The sequence below is a fragment of the Patiria miniata genome, unplaced genomic scaffold, assembly GCF_015706575.1.
Source record: "Patiria miniata isolate m_02_andy unplaced genomic scaffold, ASM1570657v1 HiC_scaffold_1, whole genome shotgun sequence".
In the NCBI taxonomy this organism is placed as follows: domain Eukaryota; kingdom Metazoa; phylum Echinodermata; class Asteroidea; order Valvatida; family Asterinidae; genus Patiria; species Patiria miniata.
Genome location: NW_024037047.1, coordinates 34320713 through 34347055, shown reverse-complemented (window position 1 = coordinate 34347055; position 26343 = coordinate 34320713). Strand labels below are relative to the sequence as shown.

General features: G+C 42.3%; 1 protein-coding gene across 1 annotated transcript in view; it reads left to right on the top strand.

Annotated features, from left to right (window-relative positions):
* LOC119729086 overlaps nucleotides 1-26343 on the top strand; it is a 195881-nt gene that overhangs the window by 143499 nt on the left and 26039 nt on the right. Inside the window, 19 exon segments of the mRNA XM_038201595.1 lie at nucleotides 1175-1365; nucleotides 2706-2904; nucleotides 4325-4431; nucleotides 5075-5255; nucleotides 5955-6659; nucleotides 7941-8210; nucleotides 8602-8874; nucleotides 9736-10026; nucleotides 11255-11358; nucleotides 13241-13453; nucleotides 13950-14124; nucleotides 16141-16289; nucleotides 16964-17080; nucleotides 18153-18308; nucleotides 19463-19742; nucleotides 21610-21761; nucleotides 22369-22547; nucleotides 23343-23472; nucleotides 25568-25778. Of these exon segments, the coding sequence (XP_038057523.1) occupies nucleotides 1175-1365; nucleotides 2706-2904; nucleotides 4325-4431; nucleotides 5075-5255; nucleotides 5955-6659; nucleotides 7941-8210; nucleotides 8602-8874; nucleotides 9736-10026; nucleotides 11255-11358; nucleotides 13241-13453; nucleotides 13950-14124; nucleotides 16141-16289; nucleotides 16964-17080; nucleotides 18153-18308; nucleotides 19463-19742; nucleotides 21610-21761; nucleotides 22369-22547; nucleotides 23343-23472; nucleotides 25568-25778 (4083 nt within the window).

Sequence of the window (26343 nt, the reverse complement as noted above, 5' to 3'; positions counted from 1 at the left end):
TCAAACACAATAAGATGATGTATCAGTCCGACCTCACCAGAAACTGCAAAAGTTATATTGCAATTGCGACCACGTTGACCACTCTTCTAGCTGGGGCTCCACAAAGGGCTTGTCCGAACGAACGTCTTGTCCGAACGTAGCCTGTCCCGTCGATGAAGACACAGTAGGCTAACACACCATGGTGTAGAAACCACTGTCTGTACTCAACGACCATGTTAAGTACATGTTGGGAGTTCCTTGCTTCAGGCACCTCCTCTGCTAGCTTCAGGGTCATCAACATGCCATCCAAAGTCGAGCAATAGTGTTGGAAGAAACAGGCGGCTTGTCAGGGAGGGCATGCTCTGGGTCTTCTTTCGTTTGCTTTAGAGTTAGAAGGGGTTGAAGTCTAGCAGGTGTTGAAGCTCATTCCTCATTTCTTCGTCCATCTTGATGTTGTGAGCCCCTCCTGTTGGCCATCTTTGACGGTGACCAGTGCGTAGATAATTGACCACGATGGATCTGGCAGTCTCTCTCTTGATTCCCAGAGTATCCGCTAGCTCTAGATAATCGGCGTTGTTGTTCTCAAACGCCTTGATCAGTCTCTCCCTATCCACATTTTGTACTCTACGGTAATTTTCACGGGCCGCCATCTTGTCCGCATGAACACTAAATTTAAGAGAGAGGTTTGCATATACGGATTGAAGATATTATATATGCTGAGATAGCCCAAACTTTTATTGGAACACAGATATGCAGGAATGTCTTAAAAGATGCTCGAAAGTATTTGAACTATGTTTACCCATTAATGAAAACAAATGCCCGATCAACCTCCTACTCCTGATTTAGACGAAATTGAATGAACATTGCGATTCTTTTAATTTGAATGCATCCTTTACAGAGAAGAGCGAAAAGGTGATGGCATACTCTGATCGTGAAATTGAATGATTTTTTTTTATTGTCGAATGACGATCTGTGTGATCTTTCAATTTCAATCTACATTGAATGAGCCAGGCGTTAAATTGAATGGAACTTGTTGAAATTGGCCGGGAAAATCTATAGAATTTGCTATTTTGGGAACGTTCGGGGAAAGGGGATGTTCATTATAGCCAATTGTTTGTTATAGCTGTGTTCGTTATAGCGGCGTTTCACTGTACTGAGACATCCAGTGTCATCTTTTGTTTGATTGTACATATAGGATTGGCAGGCAAAGGCAAGGCCCAGTCCCCTCTGCCCCTCCAGCACGGAGTGTCTTACTACAGCACACTACGAGCCATCACCAATGCAGACAATGTCCTAGAATCCACCTCCAATGGCTTCACAGTGGACATCACTCCACCAGAGATTATGATCACTGACCTGGGCCAGTATGATGCAAGCGTAGGCCTGGTGAGTGGATTATCTTGGCTGCCTGAAATCCAAAATCAACAACATTCTCACTTTTTGTGCAGAGTATGTCCTCCATGTAGCAGCATAGATGGTGCCTCATCACCACTTACTAGAGCCCCATTATTACACAAAGGACACACCACTTGGGTGAACAGTTTCCCACGTGAATTGTGCAAAGTTCACATGGCTTATTTTCATCCGAATATGCACGAACCCATAGCATCTTGGCATACATCAGGGCCCAATTTCATAGAGCTGCTTAAGCATACAATTTGCTTAAGCACAAAAAAGTTTGCTTAATATAATCAGATTACCCACCAAAACTCCATGCGATTGGTAAGCTAAGTAAACAACAGTTAAATACCAGTCACAAGCAATGTACATCGCATGCAGTTTTGGCTGATAACATGATTATGTTAAGCAAGGTTTTTTTTGTGCTTAAGCAAATTTCATGCTTACATGTAAGCAGAGATGAAATTGGGCCCAGGTGCCATCAGCAATTCATTCAAGAGTCCCTTCCGATGGCTTGAGCCCCATTTTTCTCATTGTGAACATTTAGGGGGTACTTGTGCATCAGTCAGTCATCTCTCTGAAGACCCCTCTCCCTCCACAACACTTCTTTCATCAATTTCACAGTTTCTGAAAGTTCACTAATTCCTCAGTAATAAAATGCACTTTTGGCCTGCAACAATTGGTATCTCTTAACCACCTGATGCAAGGATTGTATCTCTTAACCACCTGACTACAAGCTTGTTTTCTTTTTACTGCATCATATGTTTATCATTTTGTTTTACGTTGTAAAAAACTTTTCAAAAGGAGATCGACGACTCTTTGCTGAATATCCGACAACCTTTTAATGTGCATAGAATAAATACATATAATAGTCGTCGTGTTGTGCTGTAAATACACCTACAGCGCGTCACACTTGCGGCTTGTTTTGTGAAATGAATCGCAGGACGCATCGCTGCTGCGACACGCCGTAGGTATACGACATGTCACAGTGCTGCGATGCATTGTACGTTACGATGAGTTTAATGAAATCGGGTGCAGGTAAGCAAGGGCGGATCTGGGGGGGGGGGGGGCAACAGGGGCCATGCCCCCCCCCCCCCCCCAAAAAAGCGAACCCAATTTTTTTTTTTAGGTGGGCCCCGAACCCCTCACCATATTTTTTTGGACCCACTTTTTGGGGACCAACATTTTTTTGGCCCCCCCCCCCCCAAGAAAAAAATGTGTTCTGGATCCCCCCTTGCAGGTATGTATCAAATCTACAAACTAAACAGACACATTAAAAGTGTCCAAGGTTCACATTCAGCCATGGCATGTTTGTGCTTTTTGAACAGAGCTTAGACGGTGGACTTCACCTGTATCAGTCTAACACAGACTCCATCGATGCCATGTGGGATGTGAGTGAAGGAGAAAGTGACATCATGACTACCTATTTCTCCATGGGTCGCTATCCAGGGAGTGGAGATGTCTTCCCTGTGACTGCAACTAATAAATCCTACATTCCATCAGCGCTGATGACTCCTGCAAACATAGGTACAATTCAACAGTTCTTGCTGGTTGTCAAATCATTCAGCTGGCTTGAATCCTAAAAGTGGTTGTCATGGACCTTATTCATGAGGAAGCCGTTTTGGTCATGTTCCCTGCATGTATTTTATAAATTGTGATCTGTTGAATGGGATGGTGCCAGACTATTTATGCATTCTAGCCTCACTTCCATTTATTTTGAAATGTGGCTTAAAACATTAGGGTATGTTTAATCACAAATTTTTAATTATTCATCAGAGCAGACTGGTATCAATTTGTAAATTACTTTATGTCATTGCTTTCTTGTCTCTTCACGAGTTCCAAAATGGAATTTTTACCTCGCTTTCAGTTTAATATGGCCGACTCGTGAATACAGCCCATTCCAATTTGGAGCCAGATGGGAATGTATACATTTTTATTATCCAAAGGGTTTTTTTTGGGGGGGGGGGGGGTTTCCCCAACTAAATTCAAGTTGTTTATGCTTTATAGTGTACTTTTAGATTGAATTAAATGAATGCATATAGTTTCTTTGAGTCCACCTTATCATATCTTGTTTTCAATAAGGGAATAAATGTGTGCTCAAGAGGTTTTAATCACTCTGTTTAAGACCGCCTAGAGTCTGGGACTCTGGGTGCTGATAATTACCAGAGCCAGAGGCGAGGGTAATTATCAGCACCCAGACTCTAAGCAGTCTTAAACAGAGTGATTAATACCGACCGAGCACATATTTATTCCCATTCATAAATACCTTTTCGGTAAAAAAATCCCGATTTTGTTCAACAAAATCACTCCAGCTTTTTGAAACATCCCTCTAGCAAAATAATGGAGTGTTCAGCTGGCGAGTAAGATGTAAACCACCCTTTTATGGAGATTGACGCGCGCGTGGCACGTTCTGCGCGATGTCACGCAGAACGCACCTGGGGCGTTGCGTTTTGAATTTAGAACTATAAAATTCTGACTCACTAGTAGTGTTGCGCATGCCTATGTGAGGATTGTGAACGTTCAACCAATGAAATGGTTATTTGGCACTGGATTTTTAGGAGTCCACATTTTATGTGACACTGGAAAAGCGTTTAAGACCAGCTAGCTATGTCTTTATCATCCGTTTAAGACCGGCCACGTGACGGGCTCTCGACCAATAGGAATGGCTAAACTGTCTGAGGTATTTATGAATGATGTATAATTATTGTGTTGTGTGCAATACCCTATCTTCTTGTATCATACTATGATTTCATTGGATCTACTATTTGGTAATGTATGCAGGGCCCCAATGGAAACCAGTTTTTACTTGGTAGTACACTCCTTGGGTATACTATTGCAGTAAATGAAGTAATAAATATGTTACTTGTGCTGTCAGTCATTATGCTTTTGTAGACACATGATTACCATATTACGCACTTTAATTTCATTACATTTTTGTTCGAATTAGGAGTGCCTAATATTCTGAGTGTTCAAGCAGTCAACAGTGTTGGGCTGAGGAGAACTGTCTATGCCACCAGTTTGACCGTAGATAATACTCCACCTACTGTTGGACAGGTATGGATTAGTCAACTCTCTTGCTTATGACAATCAAAACACGGCGTAATACAGGATCTCACAGTTAACAATAAGATGTATCAAACTGAACGTTCTCCCACTAAACTTCAAGTAGACCACCATTAAATGCTCTAACAGTCTCCTTGTTTATAAGGAACAAGTGCTCAGTCTCCAGAAATATATATATATATCAGCTTCTGTGGACCACTTAGTATTCTGGGAGATGAGTTGATTTTAAACAAGAAAAGTGTATCGAAAATGTTTTTGATGTGATATAGAAAAACTAAAGGATGGGGGTGGATGAGTGCCGTTGGATCTGCAAAAAGAATGCCAGTCACAGTCTACTTCTGTCAACATGACCACCTAAAAGAGTTTTCGCCCTAAAAAGGGAATTGAGTACAGAAGAAAACCAGAGGCACGATGAAATTGATACTGCCGGGAATAGACAATTCCATTGTCTGGAACATGTCATGATTTCTCAATTCAGAACTCCCTCCCAGTAATACAAAGTTAGATAAGGATTGGTATATCACAGCCAATCCATATGAAATCTTGGAAGTACCTCCTCACCAGATGACTTGTTGTTAAACGCTGCATCATCCAACTAACAGCTGTCCTTTTCCTGTCTGCCATTACCATTCAGGTTCAGTGTCCTGCCTTCATCCATGCCAATAGCGCCCTCTTGTGTAGTTGGACTGGTTTCTTGGATGCTGAGTCTGGCATTGATCATGTGGTTTTTCTGGTTGGGACGGCCCAGGGACAAAAAGACGTGTTCCAGTCGGATGATCTGCCTGGCTACCTCACTCACTACAGTGTTACAGCAAGTGAGCAAGAGACATTTGAAACCAAACATTTGAATGGAAGCTTTCTGCGAGTACCTCCAAGAAAGTGCTGTCATCAATCACAGTTTTCCAAATTAGTGTTATTGATTTTCCCCAAATTGCTGAATGTCAGTAGTGTAGTTGAGCCATCTCAAGTCCTCACAAGTCATCCAGTACCAAGTTACAAGTTACAAGCTACTCAAATAAACTGTGACCTTTGTTGTAATCTATCCCCAGCTACATCATGCTGGATTTATAAATGGATTTATGAATCACTTGAGGCCATACTTGTGATGGTGTTCACTAAAATACCACTGGAAGTTGGTTCTCACCATCGAGCTATATTTACTTACTAGAGCGCTAACTCCTCATTCTTACTCGCGGAGATACTTTGAAGCCGTCCTGCGCGCAGAAATTTTGAATTCATGTGCATGTTTGTAAAACATAACGAAATGAGATGGATTGAATTTAGAAAGTGCACCCTAAATGCAACACGCAAGTAGAACATACGCAAACAACTTAAGCGCGGCATGATGGTTAAAAAACGTCACGGCAAAAATCATCTGCAGCGAATACGCGTACGCATTTGCATTGTTTTTGCAGAGCAAAATGAAACCCTCATTTGCTGATTGTTATATGGTATTCATGGTTATGTCTCAAATATATAAGCTGACAGTAATTGGATAACTTTGTACTTTGCAGATCTGAATCTGATTCACAACCGAGTCTACTATGTCACTGTGGAGGCCTTCAATGCTGTCAACCAAAGCACAATGGCATTCTCTGTCCCTATTGAGATTGATGATACACCTCCAGCATACGGCCTTGTAGTGGAGCTATCTGGTGTGTATAGCTTCAATTTCAGTGATGCTGTGAACCAACCAGAATGGGAGTGTGCAAGCGAAGAGGAATGCTTGAGCTTGGACAGAGAGTGTCTGGAATCGCTTACCCAGCTGCAGATCCTATGGCAGCCGTTCACTGACGAAGACACTCAGATCACAAAGTATGAGGTTGCCCTGGGCACCACACCAGGAGGGTCTCAGATCAGACCTTTCTATGAGGTGTCCAAGGACCAGACTTCAGTGCTTATTACCAACATTGATCTGAGTAGCATTCGTAGAGTCTACGCCACAGTGAGAGGCTACAACGAAGCCGGTCTGACCAGCACCGCCGTGTCCAATGGCATCTACGTCAGCCGGTTCAGTGCAGGACTTCAACCTCTCAGACCATTCCAGGTCAAAGATGGAGTCACCGATGTAGACTTGGAAGACTCAGACTTCCAGACCTCGCTGCATGAGATGAGTGCATCATGGGATTTCAGCGGGGATCCGTGCCCAATGAAGAAGTATGAATGGGCCATTTACAGAATTGATGGACAGGAGATTCAGCCATTTATCAACATTCTCGGTAATAACACAACTTTGCCATTGAAGTGAAATCGCTTTTTGCTTAAAGACCATTTCAGTATACATGTAAACAAATACGTTACCTCTCATGCTGTTTTACCATTACTTGCTGTTTTAATATTTTATTTTTAATTTTTTATTTTATTTTATTTATTACTTTTGGTAATGAAACCAAGGATTCCCCAAATAGCGCCCTAGGCACTGTAAGCTCGAAAGCCTGAAGAAACCTGCAGATAGAACTGAATGAGAAGAAATTACAGTTTTAGAGGTGGGAGGAAAAACTCAGACGAATGTTCTGGGGAAAACCCACGGATTCAGGCAGGGACTGAACACCCAATCCACATATTGGCCCGGGCGGGATTCGAACCCGGGTCACAGGTGAGGAAAGTACCGCTACGCCAACCTGACTCTCCCTATTACGTAATTTTTGATAAAGGAATTTTATGTCAATGTGATGAAAGAATAAGGGTCTGCAATGGAACCGGGTGCCCGGGTACCCGACTGCTGATGTCAGGAACTGGTTCCACATTATGGAATCAGGAACCCGTAACCAACTTTTCAAATAACTTAGTAATTTCTCAGACAATGAAAAAAAAAGGTGTTTAATGGGATTTGTGGGGAATTTTCAAAATGAAAATGAGATACATGGAAAAGCAAAACAGCAAGGACTTCTTCTAAAAAAGGTCTTGCTTAGGCCACTCTAATTTTTTTAAGCATTATCTTTTAGTTTTGGATGTCAATTGTTAGCATTTATTGCCACAAGCAGCCATATAGCCATGTCTCTTTAATATACGGCCCCTCTTTACAAAGTAAGTCTTAACCAGTTAACGCCGGGTTTATTTTGACAAGAACGGACCAAGGCACGGGTTTAATATTCACTCGACTGCAATGCCAGGGGGGTCGAAGCCATCACCCAGGGGCTAGAGAGTCATATTTCCGGCCTCGGTCGGAGGCTGTGGCTTGCTGACAGATATTTTCCGGCCTCGGTTGTTGCAGGTTTTTCAGTCATCCAATCTGACTTTCGGAAAACTTTTGCTTGTATACACAGCCTCCGGCGCAAACTGGTTAAGGCCATATTATTTTCACTCCTTCATTATCAGTATGCATTGGAATGAAAATACTTCATTTTATGTCACACAAAGTTTGACATTCAGAAGAAAATGGATGTTCAATGGGCGGAAATATTATTGACTTCTTTGTAGTTGTTTAATTAAGGCCGTAACTTCCTGGTCATAAATCTAAGTTTAATTTCTGCGTCTGCATGGATTTATTTTTGACTTAGAGCGAACTTCAGACACCAACACAGACATTCGAATGACCGATGGTGAGACCTACTACACCCTGGTGCGGGCTACTAACGCCCTGGGCCTGGCTGTCACGGTCCGATCTGATGGAATCACAGTCAAGCGTGATCCCTTGATACCTGGCCAGGTCTATGATGGCCTCTTAGTAGGCTATGATTTGACTTACCAGAAGGAGACTGATAGGATATCAGCAAGCTGGAAGGGCTTTGGACAAGGGATGCCGATTAAAGAAACTATCCATCACACAGGTAGGTGTTGACAGATTGAAGGTAGACAGTCTGCTGTTAGGGTTTGAATTTTAAGCTAAAGTCAACCGGATTAGATGGCTAGTAGCATGAAAAAAAAAAAAACTAGAACAGAAATAATTAAACTATACCCAGGCGCCAAACCAGAGGGGGGAGGGTGGTTTGGGGGTCGAAAGTTTCAAGGATTATTGACCTCCAAATTTAATCAAGAAGCATTTTGTGACAGACAAAATGGACAACAATTCTGAAATGTTTGGTATATATCTGTACCTCGAATTTATAGCTGAATGTTTGGTACAGTGATGTTCATTGTAGCAGTCTTCAACTGTAGTGATTTAGACTTTTTGACTTTTTACTTGATTTCCCTACATTCATTTCCATGAATCCCCTTCAGGCAATGCTGAAGTCACCAAAGACCACATCACAGAGCAAACTGTGGATTACTACGAGGCCGCAGTTGGAACTGACCGTCGCTACCCTAAGACCAGAGACAACGAAGTGCCCTTCACTTATGTCGGACAGAACACAACAGTCACTTTCACTAACCTCAACCTCATGGCACGAGACTCAACGTATTACGTAACAGTCAGGGGATATAGTGCTAGCTTTGCCACAGCTGAGGTGACATCAACAGGAATCAATGTTGGTATAGACAGCACAGTGCTTGGTAGGTTATTCTCCGTTTTGACTTTTCTTCTCTCATGTTTAGGATATCTAAGCTGAGGGTAAAATTGACACCGGACACCAGACATTCACTAACCTTGTATGAACAAGTTGGTAGTGCAAGCACTTTCTATGTTACATATGATGGAGCTCAAAATTGCTTGCTTGTATTTGTCTGAACCTTTACTTGTGTATGGGCTCCGTGTTCAAGTACTCCTTCAACGGCCAGAAAAGGAGAGTTGGGGAGACCTAGTCTGGTTCCAGTTTATCCACTGCGTATTTCGAATGATCCAAAGTTATTGGGGGTGGTCATTACATTGGGAGACCATAACAAGTTAAATTCAAAGGCCCTTTTGGACAGCAGTAAACTGTGGCCTTGCCATGGCTACTTTGAAATGTTCTGTCTAGCAGTGTGCTGGCCATTAAATAACTATCTCCTTCAAATATTAGGAAACATTGTGTTGGTAGTGTTTTTGGGTAGTCACAAAGAAAGGATCCTTTTCATGCATGGTTAAATATCAGTGAAGCTCTCGTACTGACTACAGTCAATATCCAGACCGACTGTTTGCTGAAGAGAAAAAGCTGGTAACATTTTCAATTTTTGTGGGAGATAAGGACTTGTCCAATGGGACATGTTATTTAACTCACCCTGAATGGTTTGTATATTTCTTTGTGGTTGGAAGATATAAATGTTGCATTGAAAAAGGAAAAAAAAAATTTCCCAAACTGAGAACTTGATTTCTCTAGTTCATGCTTTGATTTTTTTTCAGCATCCAGTGGGTAAGCTTATGATATTTTTTGTGTATCTGGTAATAATGCACACCAGCTTTAAATTTCTCTATTATTGGTTTTTACATCTGTTCAGGAAGTGAGGTGGAAGTCCCAGAGTATGTAAACTCTGTCTCTGAGGTGCAACTCATGTGGGCTAAATTTCAATCCACCTTCCCCATCCTGCTGTACTACGTTGGTCTGGGTGAACTATCCACTTCCTCCATCCTACCTGAAGATATGGACTGCCTGGATATGCTGTTGGGGACAACGAAGGCCCAGACTACATTCCATGAGAGGTCGATGCATTTTGTAGGCAAAGATACCTTTGTGGAGGTCAAGGGTCTGAATCTGACGCAGGAAGGATCCTACTATGTCACTGTTGTGGGTGGGTGAATATTGTAACTCTTTGTGCAGGGTAGATGGGTAGCTTGAGCGAGAACCTACGAGAGAGAGGTTGAGTTGTGAAATATTGGCTGTGCATCATAGGGCATTGTTTAACTTCTGTCTAATGAAAGCAAATTGTCTCAGAATGAAGCTGATCTCACTTGCCTCAACAATATCAACCCATTTCATGGCACATAATAACAATACTGGGCAGTTACCCAGCTTTGGCGGTTCGTAGGACGCATAGAGTTGCTGGATGTAGCGATTGATTACCATGAGAAGTTGTCCCCCTACTGCGATCTGTTTACGCCCGAAACCGACCGGAAATCGGTGCTCTTTTTGTCATACAGACCCATATGAACAGCGACCTCTATAGTCATACTTTAGTGCAGCTTGGGAGTTCCCCTTTCAGATACAACCACAGCGTTTGCATTCATGTACCTGAATGAATATATGTACATAATAATAATAATAATAATAATAATAATAATAACAGATTCTTATATAGCGCTTTTAACTAAGATCAAAGCGCTTTACATTATTATTACCCCAAATCATTGGGCCAATTAAACATTCCATATACCATCTCAGCTCCCTGGGGAGTATGCAGCTCGATGCTGCCTGTTAGGCGCAAGGAAGCTAATTCAATCACAATAACCATCACTGCCCTCATAGGTATCCATTTACTCCATTTACACGCTGTATGTACGTATACATTGTACGTAAGAGAGAGGACCCCTGGGAGGGGCCCCCAGGGTCGCAATCGCTTAACAAACGTTGACAAAATCTAAGTTGGACCAAGCCTCACCCACCCACAGAGATGGAGCGCTGTGTGACCTGTCACTTCCGAGAATAAGCCCGGACAAACATCCAAACAAACATCCAAACAGAGACTTGCGTATTATTATATAGGTAATATTTATTTCTTTGACATTTCCCCAATGAATTGCATATCTGGCGCCATGACTCATGAGGGAGTGTAGTTGGAAACAGGATGCGGGGGGGGGGGGGGGGGGGGGGGGGGGGGCCTCCCATATAGGGGCCATGGACCAACGCTGACCATGAGTTGTGTTCAATGCATTAATTCCACTTATACATGTATTCATATCCTTCCAAATCTCAAAACGAAAATCAAAACGTATTTCTGTAATTTAATAATAAACACCTGTTTTTCTTTTATATAAATAGCACAGAAAAAACATTTTTTGTTCATGCTCCTGTCTTTCTAGGAATGAACGAAGGAGGACAGTGTAACTCCTCCACTAGTTACTTCTCTGTGGATATCACACCACCTATTGAGGGTAGGCTGCGTGTTGGACCTTTCTATGACATGGTAAGTCATCAGGAGATCAGTGTATCATGTTGCTGCATTGTCGCATATCCTGCCATTAAGGCTTGGTTGCATGCTGGACCATTCTCTTACATGTTAGCATGAGGGTAATGAAAAGGCTTCTTTTTTTTTTCTCTCTCTTCTTTTGGGAGGGGTGGGGCTGGTTGGTTATTCTCAAATCTTCCAGAAGCTATATGCCCAGTTTCAATTTAAATTTGCCATGAGGTGATTTTTAAACAAGTGAAGTGTTTTTGATGCCCAGTGTGCATGAAATTTAACTTTCAAGGCGTTCCAATCATCTATCACCACTGCTGAACTCGAACGTTTAGTAATCAGTGACACACTTTTTAAGAAAAACAAGTGCAAGTGCACGATAAGCTCTTGGCCAAGTTTGGGCAAGGACCATCAGTCGACTAGTGGTTGATTTGTGATGTACCTTACGCCTGTGCACTGATAGCAGCGTGCGAACGTCTCTAGTCAAACGCTGGTCAAAATGTCATCGCAAAACTTCTGGATCCTGGCTCTCTGCTACTTTGCTAGCGTTATGAATGCGCACGGCTATTGGTTACCAGCGATGCAACCAGCCCCAGTAGGTTGGTTCCAAATAGTCGACTAGTGTAGTCAACCATCGTCAACTAGACAGAGTTCAGGCAAGCGTTAGTTGAACTATGGTTAACCATTGGTCAACTATAGTCCTTGCGCAAACTTGGCCCTGGCTGTCTGGCAGGAAAGTCTTGCATGAAATCTATCCTTGCCTGACACGGTCTGCGTTAACGTAGCCCGTACTAGGGTTTACATGTGTAGTGTGAATGTCGAATAAGTAACTGGCTACTTAATCAACGTTGAACGTCGGACGGGGCACCGGTCTCCTTTCTGCACCAGCGAATCACCAAAATAAGCCCCCTAAGTTTCAAAAAAAATATAATGCGCTATATACCACGTGAGATACCACGTGACTGTAACATTACTGCACATATCTCACCTACATTTACAACATTTTCATAAATGGCTTCACGAAGTGTTACAAAAAAATTTTGTTAAAGATATAGTCCATCATTTGTAATTTGTGCATTTTGTTCGTTTGAAGTAACAAAAGTGTTCAAAATCTAATGAAGGATACTGAACAACTAACCTGATGAAGTTTCAGCTAAGCTTCAGCTGTATATTCCGAGAAAAACAGCATTCTAGGATCTCAATTTCAAATCAAAAGTTACTGAATCATGTTTTAAATTGTTTTGAATTGCAGCTATACGCGACGTCGGGCACTAATCCGACGAATTATAGCAACCGCGCGCGCATGTGCGTCGTGCCAATGCTTGCGCCCGCTTCGCCGAATAACAAAACGAACTACTAATATAAACGGTGCGTCTTAAGACGCACCGTTGGAAAGGCCTTCTGTCGTTGATTACTTCAAAATGACAGCTTCCAAGAAAGGATAATTTCACAGGGAGTTTAGTTCCCTTACTATCTTTCAACCAAGTTTGTTTTTCAACAATAATTACGCCAGTTACTTTTGGGATGGCTGCAAATGATGGACTATAGCTTTAAGTATTTAATTTATTTTGTTTGCATTTTTGTGAAGATTAAAATTTGGTAGGAGGTTCGTTTTTTGGTCAATTTTGCGGGGACCGACCAACCACAGAGTGACATGTAGAAGCTCTGGTGCCAGAACTTAATAAATCCTTATGTAATAAGAACATCAATGTCTCATGCATCATCATCTAGAATCATGTAGAAATTGGCAGCATCATTCAGCGCCTGTTTGTTGACACTTAAAACAGCAGTTGCTTTATTCCTTGCCAATATTTCATGCAACTGACTAAAACCCACCAATCACACTCGCACTGAATTACCTGTCTGTGAGTTTTGAATCTTGTATTTGCAGCCTGTTGCCTATACTGACAGTACTGAGTCTGTCTCTGTGGTGTGGGAGGATTACAGAGATGATGAGAGTGGAATCAAGTCCTACAACCTCCGCCTTGTGCAAGCAGCATCATGTAATGAGGATGAGGATAACCTTACTGCGGTAGCCAACCAAGACTGGCTGGTACTCGGCCCAGGCATTAACGATTTCACATTCGTGGACTTGAACCTAATTGTGAGTTAAATTTTAAAAAAACACATTAGGGTTTGTAACTATGGAATTGTGTTCTGTTGACCATGTTTTTGGCATAAACGTCGATCTGGTCAATTAACGCGCGAGCATTCTGCGCCCATGTCCCTGCACATTCATGCACCTTCGATGAGCATTTGATTGTCCTGAATGACCCGTAACTCGACAAACCAGCCCTATGTTGTTCAGCTATCGGTAGTTAACCATGCAGGAGACTGTACTATCCCAAGTAGTACGCATCTTTGTACTCGTCTGAGCCGACAGCAAGTTTAAACGTGACCTGTGGTTAAGCGTACATTATCCATGAGCAGTTGATTTGAATTGGAACTTGAGGATTCGTGATTGACTTGCAGGGACATGTGAAGGACTGGACTACATCCCTGACATTGAAACAATTGTCAAGGGCTTGATTTAGGTTGTACTTGCAAAGTTCAGCATTAAATCATTACCACTGATCATATACCATTTCCTTTCTGCACAGACAAACCAGCCCTATTTTGTTCAGCTGTCAGTCATTAACCATGCAGGAGACAGTGTCCTATCCCAAGTAGGACCCATCTTTGTTGACTCGTCTGAGCCGACAGCAGGACTGGTAGTTGATGGAATGGACTTCAAGATGGACATGACAGACAGCGGCGACAGAACCCAAGTTACCGGTAAATGGAAATTGCTACATAATTTTAGTTAATGTTCTTGCATGAATAGTTCAGCAAGTTTAAACGTGAACCATGGTTAAGCATAGTTTGACTAACTTCATTTAACCCGGGTTTGACCGCTCAACTTTGGAATGTGCTCCACAGCATGCATGGTTGCATTGCTTGTTGCCATGCATATCATTATGTACAGCAGGGAGCCAGCACCGGATTTCACGAAGCGCTGCAACTCGGGAAGCGTCGTATCATCCATTTCACGAAAGTTGCGATGTGTTGAACGCGTTGTAAGTTCCTTGACAACGGCTTAAAACACGTTGCAAGTTACGACGTGTCTAGTGGTCATCGCAATATAAGAAGAGTCTCTTTCTTAGCCAGTTTGATGCCATTAACATTGCATAAACGAGATTATAGTACCAAGGCAATGTGTGTAAAGTTGTAAATAGAAAATTCATTGAATAATTATGAATTAGACTGGAATATTGCAATTGAAATTTTAAAGTAGCTATACAGTCCACTGAAAGCTTGTTTTCCTTCAAAATTGCAGCACGGCCGCCATTTTGTTTTACGTTTTAACAAATTTCGAGCTGAGATCCAATGACTCTTTGTTGAATATCAGACGACTATTTACTGTACGCTGACTAAATACATAAAACAGTCACCAAGTTGTGCTATAAATACACCTACGACACGTCGCACTTCCGACATGTTTTGTGAAATGGATGACAGGACGCGTCGCAGCTGCGACGCATCGTAAGTTACGAAGAGTTTCATGAAATCAGGTGCTGGACCGAGAAGCATTGAGATGACTTTTTGAGGCACATCGACTCAACTTCTGATCGGAATGTGCACAAACGTAGCATCTTTGTGTCAACCCTGTAGGGCTCGAGTCCAGGGTTCGGAGTCAAGTCAGTCTCGAGTCACAATCGGCAGAAGATTCATACTCAGACTCAACCATCATGACTCAGACTTGACGCTAATGAGTACGTGACTCACGAGTCATGCATTTTTCTACCAAAACAAAATTTACTTTAAAAAACATAATTCTGGGCCCAATTTCATGGTTCTGCTAACCACAGCATTCCGCACTTGCGATCACCACTTTGTGCTAACCGGGCTAGCAGAAAAATTCTGTGCTAACCATGTAAGCACAAGATCCTTAGTTACAGGATGTACACATGCGCAGAAGCCAAAATTCCTTGCTAACCCGTGCAGTATGCTTACCGTAAGCAAGGAATTTTCGGCTGCTTTCACTAACAGTAAGCATGAAATGGGCCCTGATGTATATTTTCTGGAAGTAACGTTAAAGCAATGCTAGAGAACGTTAAGCGCAGGAACTGTATCAACACTACTTTCTAGGTGGTGTTATTTTTGTTTAAAATCATCCCTCCCAGACTTCCCACAACAGTGCGCCACTTACGTATCACTTACATGTGTGTCCATGTCTATGCACATCTATTTCACACAACATACATGTACAAACCTTGAGTAAACATACTTTCAACAAGCATACGTCACGTCGCATGGACCTATTTCTGCAAGATCATTATTGGGCAGAGCACCAAGAAATAATGCTGGTATTCTGTGCCACCTTAGGCAATGGTTGATGCAATGAACCAGCGAATCTGGCTCTGAGCTGATGGTTCCGCTGCGACTATGGCCAGATCCCTGCATAGGCCTATAGGCGGACGTGCTGATATGGCCATAGACATGTGTACCACGTTGGCTTTGAGGATGTTGCACGTTGTTTGCAGTTTCCATGCTTCATGTTTTAGCACTTTGAAATTCAAACAGCTAAGGCCAGACTCGGAGACAGATTTGAACCAAATGGCTCAAGTCTTGGACTCTGACTCAAAGTGACTCGAGACTCAGACGCAACTCGACTATAACATTGCTGTCATATCTCTGTCTTTTCATCAGTGAGGGGAAGTTTGTGAGTCTATAAGATTCATAAACAGACAGTATCTAACATCCTTACTAAAATTTTTAATCTATAAACTTATGTTGACTTGACTTCTACAGGCACAATCCTACACTTGCCCAACCCAGAGGGCCCACCCTGTCCACTGAGAGACATTCCCTTCACTGATCCACAGTGGTCAGCGATGGACTTCAAGGGACTCTGGAACATGAAGAGGGAGCAGTGGGACCTGGAGTATCAGTCACAGCAGGTAGGCTCAAGAAACTTCTTTCTGATAGTAATTGTATGAACTCAGTGGGGGAACAGAAGTTATTGCGACCACTTACTAATGCTCAATATGTGGGGCACACTGCACATGCACTAAACTTTGGGCAATGTCACGCGTACGTGAGCTTCTCCAATGCCACACTGCATGACGAAAAATGTACATGCATGTCGGACATTAATCATGTTTGTGATTGGTCGAAAATGCATAGGGCAGAGCTTAGTAATTGGTCTCTTATCCCTCCCCTCAAGAATTTCCCTTGTGGCACACTGTCAAATAAAGCTTGTCATGTGAGGTACCGTTCTTTCATTTCTTTCGGACAGATACCCTCTTACAAAAATAACATTGTGATCAGTAAACTCTGTTTCTCATCTAGAGACTGCTGAATTCCAACAAGTTGTGGGGTTTACGTAGCTGGAGGCATTAAAGCACAGATGTGTGAAATTTGGAACTCTAAACGTTAACTTGAAACACAAAGTTCACAAAAGAGATATTTCGTCACACAGTGTCACTGCTAACTTCACTTTTTATTGACTTCACGATGTAAATCTTGAAATGTTTAAGTATATGTATTTATTTATCAATAGAAAATCCTGAGGTGTTTTCAGGCAAACAGCCCAAAACCCGTTCATTTTAACCCCTTTGCTGTTGGTAACCAGGTACATGCATCTGATGAGAATGTGATGCTGATTATGGAGAGAGATACAAGAGGGCCTCGTATGCTGTCTGGAGCCTACGTCACCAATGCACAGATTGTAAGAAGCTCAGAATATGAGGTCAGTACTCCGCCAGAAACCTTGAGATATCAGCCCCTCACAGCTATGACATCAGTGGCGTGCTTAATGCATGTGAATCAGTAATGCCATCCAGGATGTTCATTTTGTCCCCAACAATTCCTGCAAAGAATTTGCTTCAATTTCAATTCATTTCAATGTATGAACAAAATGCTATTGAATTCATTTATATTTCTGTTTTCGCATACATTTTCTTTTATACTGACCTTATCTTACCTTTCCCCTTCGTGCCTGGTGGCACATAAGGCTTCCACGCTCATTTTCCATCTTCTTTTATCCCGTGCTTGTCCCCTGACTTTATTCCATGTTTTCCTTCTGGATTCGTTTCTCTCTTTTTCAACTGTCCTCCTCCATGTTGTTTCCCGTCTTCCAACTTTTCTTCTGCCTTCAGGTTGCCAAGTCAAGGCTGTCATGCAGTGGTGATCAGTTTTTCTTCCTCATTACGTGACCTATCCAGTTCCAACTTCTTTGTTTTACTTTTGGGTTATTTTTTGAGATTTGGTTACGTTATTGAGTCTTTCATTGATATGATATTTGACCACCATATTTGCATTATGTTCTTCAGGCATTGATATTGGAAGGAGTTTAGTTCGTTTTTGTCACTTTTGTTCGTTTTCCACTTCTCGTATCCGTACAAGAGAACTGGTCTTGGTATGGTTTTAAAAACTTTAATTTCTTTTAAGCTTAGTATGTTTAATTTCTGCATATATTTCCGTTTATACGTCGGTGAAGGGGAAACTTAATTGGATTTTCATCACCTCGACGCAAAACTCCCATCTGATGCATATTTTCCCATGGCACATTTACTCTGAATACTAGAGTTATTGTCAAATTATTCATCATTCACATAAGGTCACAAGAAACTTGATAACCAGAGACCAAGGAATGCCTTTGTTGCAGTTCATGTAAAAAGCTTGTGACTCAACCAAAGACTGAATGACTTGATTGAGTTGTGAAGAGTTGACTTTAACTCTCACATACACACAATGGATATGACCTGCTTACTGCCAAGTACCTCAGAAGACTTCCTTTGCCTTTTTCTCTGAAATGATAGTTTGACTTGAAAGCTGCCCCACCTGACCTGCACAGTGTGACCAGCATTCTATTCTGGGATGGCCCGGATGGAGCAATAGGGGAATATGACTTTGGTGGACGGGAGAACTGGCAAGAAGGGATCTGTCAGTGCTGTTATGACCAACCCTTCAACCAGGTAAGTGAGGCAACCAGATAGAGGGGGCATGACTGCAACAGTGTTTATTAGTACCATGGTTTAAAGGTAGAGTACATCATTTGTAATTTGCACATTATGTTCGTTTGAAGCAACAAAATGCTCAAAATCTAAAGAAGGGTGCTGAACAACTAACCTGATGATCTTTTAGCTCAGTGAATGCTGTATATTCCGAGAAAAACAATATTCTAGGATCTTGATTTTAAGTCAAAAGTTGCTGAGTCATGTTTTGAATTGCGCCCAAATTCAGCGTTCGTTCACGTTCTCGTTCAGCCGATTGCAGCTACTTGATGTCGCGAACTGAACCGCCGAATTGTAGCAACTTTTGAAGCAACAAAAGTGCTCAAAATCTTAAGAAGGGTGCTGAACAACTAACCTGATGAAGTTTAGTTGTGTCAATGCTTGCGGGTGCTTTGCCGAATTAAAAACGATTTCTCCAAAATCACAGCTTGCCAGAAAGAATTATTTCACAGGGAGTTAAGTCCCATTACTATCTTTAAACCGAGTATGCTTTTCAACCATTGTCAACACTAATAACGTCAGTTACTTTCTGGATAACTGCAAAGGATGGACTGTAGCTTTAAGATTGTGAAATTTCATTGGTTGATGACTTTTCATATGACATATTTCATAAGTTAATGTCTGACAACCTGATAGATTCCGCAGAGCACATCATGTACCCTGGGTATATCACCTTGATGTTCTTAAAAACAGTTGAATATTTTTATCCCTGCGCACAAGGTAGGTAATGTACCTCAGCGTTTGTTTATGGTGTAAATCGAGGACACACACGTGCAACATCATCGATGAATCGAGGTCAGAAACCAAATTGAGGACTCCGCGGTTGGAAAATGTGTACAAAACCAATGAGAGCTGTTGCGAAAAAGGAAAAGGGAAGAGGATCAAAAGAAAATTCTCGATTGACACCATAAAAAACGTGCTAGGGTGTGCGCGTGTATATGCAGACCAGTACACATGTATATGTAATGCAGACAAGCATACCAATGTCCAAAGCATTGGACTCCAGAATTATAAATGCATTGGAGTGTCAAAAACAAAAATATAGTTTTTACAAATAAATACTGAATTTGTTTTATCCTTTTATTATTTCTTAAAACCTTTTTTCTTTTCAACAGTCTATGTGTCCTCAGTGTGACTGCCAGGATTTCTTGGGGATATTGGATTCATCTGAAGACAACTCAACATTTGCCAGCACCACAAATAGGTCACTTGAAGCCACACCAACCAACGAGGTCACAATCAGTAAGATGACTGAAGTAACCAGCGCTTCATTGACCACAATGGGTTCCGTCCCTTGGACTATCCAGAAACTGGACGAAGATGGGGACAGTGTGTCTGATGATGAGAGTGGGAGATGGATATCACAACGAGGTTGCGGCATCCAACTCTATCCAAGTAAGATAATAGACCGATCCATTGAGCCCCACCTCATGGTGTTCTGACCAATCACATCTGTGATTTATGTCTGACATGTCCTACTCTATCCAAGTAAGATAATAGACCGATCCATTGAGCCCCACCCCATGGTGATCTGACCAATCGCAGCTGTGATTTATGTCTGACATGTCCTACTCTATCCAAGTAAGATAATAGACCGATCCATTGAGCCCCACCTCATGGTGTTCTGACCAATCACATCTGTGATTTATGTCTGACATGTCCTACTCTATCCAAGTAAGATAATAGACCGATCCATTGAGCCCCACCCCATGGTGATCTGACCAATCGCAGCTGTGATTTATGTCTGACATGTCCAACTCTATCCAAGTAAGATAATAGACCGATCCATTGAGCCCCACCTCATGGTGTTCTGACCAATCACATCTGTGATTTATGTCTGACATGTCCTACTCTATCCAAGTAAGATAATAGACCGATCCATTAAGCCCCGCCCCATGGTGTTCTGTCCAATCGCGGCTGTGATTTATGTCGGACATGTCCCACTGTATCCAAGTAAGACAATAGACCGATCCATTGAGCCCCACCCCATGGTGTTCTGACCAATCACAGCTTTGATTTATGTCTGACATGTCCTACTCTATCCAAGTAAGATAATAGACCGATCCATTAAGCCCCGCCCCATGGTGTTCTGTCCAATCGCGGCTGTGATTTATGTCTGACATGTCCAACTCTATCCAAGTAAGATAATAGACCGATCCATTGAGCCCCACCTCATGGTGTTCTGACCAATCACATCTGTGATTTATGTCTGACATGTCCTACTCTATCCAAGTAAGATAATAGACCGATCCATTGAGCCCCACCCCATGGTGATCTGACCAATCGCAGCTGTGATTTATGTCTGACATGTCCAACTCTATCCAAGTAAGATAATAGACCGATCCATTGAGCCCCACCTCATGGTGTTCTGACCAATCACATCTGTGATTTATGTCTGACATGTCCTACTCTATCCAAGTAAGATAATAGACCGATCCATTAAGCCCCGCCCCATGGTGTTCTGTCCAATCGCGGCTGTGATTTATGTCGGACATGTCCAACTGTATCCAAGTAAGACAATAGACCGATCCATTGAGCCCCACCCCATGGTGTTCTGACCAATCACAGCTTTGATTTATGTCTGACATGTCCTACTCTATCCAAGTAAGATAATAGACCGATCCATTAAGCCCCGCCCCATGGTGTTCTGTCCAATCGCGGCTGTGATTTATGTCGGACATGTCCAACTGTATCCAAGTAAGATAATAGACCGATCCATTGAGCCCCGCCTCATGGTGTTCTGACCAATCACAGCCATGATTTATGTCTGAAATCTATCCAGGTAAGATAATAGACCAATCCATTAAGCCCCACCCCATGGTGTTCTGACCAATCACAGCTGTGATTTATGTCTGAAATCTATCCAGGTAAGATAATAGACCAATCCATTAAGCCCCACCCCATGGTGTTCTGACCAATCACAGCTGTGATTTATGTCTGACATGTCCAACTCTAATCCATTAAGCCCTTCCGCATTTTTCCTATTCACTTTTTTGGCCCCCTTTATCTGTAAACTCTAATAGCTCTAAGGCTATTACAAACCTAAACTATCTAGTTATTGTCTACATTTCTTGTTGTGCTCTTGTGATCCTCACCATCAGTAATGACTATCTACTCTTTTTTGTTCATTTTTTCTGTCTCTTCATTCTTGTGAGCTCCTACCTCAAGTAACAATTTGACCTTCATGGACAATTTCCATAATGACATGGGGATCAATGTACCACACACCAAGTTGAAACAGAGTCTGCCTATTCTTTTCTAGATGGTAGTGCATCTCAAGCTGTTCTGTGGTGTCGTTATTTGAAGGATGCCTGGCGAATGACATCGGAGGTCATAGATCTTGACTTTGATCCATCAATAGAGGAGCATCATTTCTCAGTCCACATCAGAGTCATGCCGTTTGATGCAAATGAGGTATTTTAACTGTGCTTCATAGAGACTTTTTCATGCTTTTAAGGAACATCGATTTCACAAATGAACATTAGAATTGTATATTTCTGTCCATCAACATGCTCATCATTTCTTTCTGAGACCTTGTGTGAAGAAATGCACGAACTTGTTTGGATGGGACTTTAACCCACAACGTCCTGCTTAACCCCTTAAGGACGGTGTGTAATGGGGACATTCCTCCACACATAGAGCAAGTGGCCCGCATGACTGAACAGCCTTTGTGTGGTAGCGGGACTGCACAAAAGCAGCAGCTGTGGAACTACCCACTAGCTGTGTGCCACGGCATACCACAGCTGGCAACTGCATTCCAATGAGGATTAGCAGCCGTGGCCATGACCGCTTCCCGTACGCATGGGGTTAATTATACAAACAATGAGTATACTGGGGTCAGCTGGCTAATTGCAATCCTACAGAGTAGATACATATTTAACAATTGTGCAACAAAAATATTATCACACACATTTTTTTTAAACCCTTGTTCCTGACAAACTGAAATTCCTTGTGGTTTTTTATTCAAAGAACATAATTCAATCTTGAAAATCTCAGTTGTGATGGATTTCTATTGTTACAGGATGAATGGTCCTTTGAAGTGTACGTTGATGGTAAACTCCTCTCTTCACTGACTGGCATACCAGTCCTGTCCTCATCTACTAAGCTCATCCTTCATGTCTTCAATCGAGACAGCTACATCGCTGAGCTACAAGACCCCTTCAATCCTCCAGCTGTTGCAGCAACACTTAGAAATTTGAGGTCTGTACAACTTTCTTGTTCTGTTTCAAACAATTTTGTCATTTTCTGGGTTTTCTAAAGTGTGCTTTGAATAACACATTTACGGGTCATTTGGGTCAAAATTTTGTTCATGTCCCTGTTACATCTTATTAAAAAAAGAAATAGGACACATTCTGTGCCTTCTATCTTCAAGAGTGATTATAAAGACCTAAAAAAATAAAGAATAGTTGGAAGTCAATTTTAATTTTACGGTGTTCGACTCGTGTGATGTGGTACATGGGTTTGAATCCTGACCGTGGGAAAATGTTGCTTGCACTCCTGAGCAAGGCGCTTTACCATTATTGCTTCGTCCTTCGGATGGGACGTGAAGCCGTAGGTCCCGTGTGTTGTGTAATGCACGTTAAAGAACCCAGTAACACTTATCGCTAGAGAAGGGGTTTGCCCCGGTGTTTCTGGCAGTGGCTGCTTAATGCGCCGCAGCACCTTGTAAACCATTATAAAGGTGCTACATAATGGTTCTCATATTTCTCATGTACATGTACTTCATTTACCTGTCTCTAATAATCGACATAATTTCCAGCGCCTTGAGTACCTAATTGTTGGTAGATACGTGCGCTATATAAGACTTCAGTATTATTATTATTATTATTATTCCTTTAAAGGTTTTGCTGTACTGGAAGGGTCAGCATATAGTCATCCTACAAAGCAATGGTCCAGCTTGACTCAGGAAGCCTAGTCTTGTTGTTAATTGGTTTTACCACAGCATTTATGACCATTACATTCATTAGAATACTCTGTCGGTTTCTTCTGTTATAGGATGTCGCCTGATCAGAGCAACCTGTGTCGTTACGGAGCACCATTCAGGGCTGGAACCAGTCCTGTCTCACGCTACTTTGCTGGTGTTGGCTCAGTAGCAGGAGCCACAGATATTGTGCCATTTGAAGAGGTAAGGCCAGGCGTGACCTTTACCCTTTTCAATAGATGTTTTGTTTCTCCAGACAATTTCCAGTTTTAGTATTTCTGAGTATTATAAAGGGTTTTGTAATGGATATGTCTCCAGCTTCAAGTCTGTCGCTCTGCAGGTGATAAAACTTTATACATTTAATAAGGGAATAAATGTGTGCTTGGCCGCTTTTAAACGCTATGTTTAAGACCGGTTGGAGTCTGGATGCTGATAATTACCTGAGCCAAAGGCGAGGGTAACTATCAGCATCCAGACTCCAACTGGTCTTACACATGGTGTTTAGTACCGACCAAGCACGTATTTATTCCCATTAATAATTTTGGGTCAAAAATCTAAACTTTTTGGTCCAAAAGTCAAAAATTATAAATTTACAACGTTATTGTTCGACAATTATACTTCATGAACACCCCTCTAGCTATATAATGGAGTGTCCAACTCCTTTTATTGAGAGTGGCGTGCTCGTCACGCCTACTGTGCGATGACGCGCAGATGCAGCTGTGGCGAGTGCATTGTGAATTTAGGATTATGAAATACTGACTCACTGGTAGTTGTGCGCATGTCTAACGAGGATTATGAACGTTCCACCAATAAAATGGTTAAAGGCATTAGATTTTATGAGGAGTCCAAATTTCATGTGAAAAGTGTTTAATAAGACCATGTCTTCGCCAGCCATGTCTTTATGACAGGGGTGTGAAATCTCCGCTATTTAGCGGATTTCCGCTTTTTTGTTCAGCGTGCCACATTTTGTTTTCCGCTTTTTTTCTTCCGATGGTCCAGATTTCCCCCCGCTTTTTTCCCTGCGCGTAAGCATTGATTTTATTTCTGTTTATTTTATTTTCCGCCGCCGCCGAACGTACGCGATCCGCTCTCTACAACATACACGTAGTTCTGGGATGGGGTGCGTGCAAGCGAGTATTCAATGTACATATACATGTACCGTACATGTACTGTGTGTACGTACGTGTGTACTATACGATGCCATGTGCATGCATTTTTCAGCTCGAAGCCGCGTGTGTACACAACGTGTAAACAGCATCCGGGGAACCAGCAGTCATTGCGCTGTGATTGACTGCAGATAAATATGAATATTCACACATGCGCCATGAAGCGCGTTGGGACTCTTTGCGGCCGTTCCTGTGTCTATGCATGTAGTGACACGCGATGATCTCCACAATAACTCGCTGTAAACATCGTCTTGTTGCAAATATAAAGCCTTGAAATAAGACTAGTAAATTGTCGCCGTGCCGTGCCGGTAGAGGGCATCATGCGGGGCAAAGTTCATGTGTGCATTTCAATTCATTGCATGCACGCAGGCCTGCTGCGTATTCCGCTAGTGCTGATACGTACGTACGTACGTTAGTGTGTCGTTTCAAATGTTTCGAACGTATTTTGACATTATTAATTCCGCAAGATGTCAGTGCAACACAAATGTGTTATTATCCAAAGAGGTTTGGAGTTTGATACGGACATTGACAAGACCGATCCTCAGGTTACGAATCCGTGGAAATGGATTTGGATGGAACATATGGTTAATGGGCAGAAATTAGGGGACTCGATCAGAAGCCGGGACACGCGACGACGATGTGTATCATCTGCAGTAAGGAGTTAAAATATGGAAAACGTGGTCGAATTTCAAAGTTTTCATATACAAGTTGGCCATTTAGGCAGTTTCAAGCCAATATGAAGGAAAAGTTAACTTAAAAACATGCATAAATTGCAAAACATTTTCGACCAATACTTGGCCCAGGCATACCATGGAGAAATCCATGGGCATACCAGGAGGCTTTAAAATGCACCACAGAGCATCTACATTTCAAAATTTTTCCCGGGCCCTTGGGCGGGCCCCGGACCCCACGCCACGTGACAGGCTCGAGATCAATAGGAATTGTTAAACTATCTTAGGCATTTATGAATGGTGCTTTATAGCCGTTTTTAAGACATTAGAGCATAGAGGCCCTTATCATAGGTCAGGTTGATAAACCTGTAGCTTGTTTCAGTAACCAACCCCATATATCAGCAATCAACGTTCTTGTTACTCATGGAATGACTGTCTTGGAAACACTCGCTGTTTGTACAGATTGTCAGGCCATGCGTTCCTTGCATCCATCCGTGTGATCGTTACCAGTGTGATCCCTCATGTTCCCTGGATGCTGTTCCCATCACCTTCACATTGACCAACCTGACTCTGCCAAGACTGGAGCTATCCAATACCACCCTTGACAACGAGGCTAATGCAACAACGCCACCTTCAAACCAAGATGAGGGATCACTCCCATTCTTCCTGACAGGTGAGATAAATGGAATAATCCTCAAATTGAGAGATTTTTCCCAAATGGTAATACAACTTCCCTGTGACTGTTTACAGCGAGAGTCACATACTTACTCAAGAACATGTTTTGTAACCAAACTGTACTTATCCATCACATGTTGTTTAGAGACTGTTTCTTATCATAGTTTACCTATCTAGTGCAGTGCCTGTTCCAAACGTGCCTGTTTGGAACTGGCAAATTGCTTGGCCTCTGGTAGACCCGCAAACATGGCGGTATAGATCGCAGTGCCCGTATAACATCGCACCTTATCTACACCTCCCAGTTGTGCGATCGTCCCCTTCAAAAAATGGTTGAGGCCCACCTCACCGTTGCGCAATCTTCCCCCTTCAAGAAATGGTCAAGCCCATACAGCCAACCACCATTTGCACGTGTGTTTACCCGTGTCCGTGGCGCAGTGTAGAGTACATCAGTGCCCATTCAAAATGTGCAGCGGTGCAGGTCTGTATATTATACACATTTGTATGGTCTAGCACTCCGAAAATGCTGCTTTTTTTTGCAGCTTCTTTGAGAATCGCTCATCCAC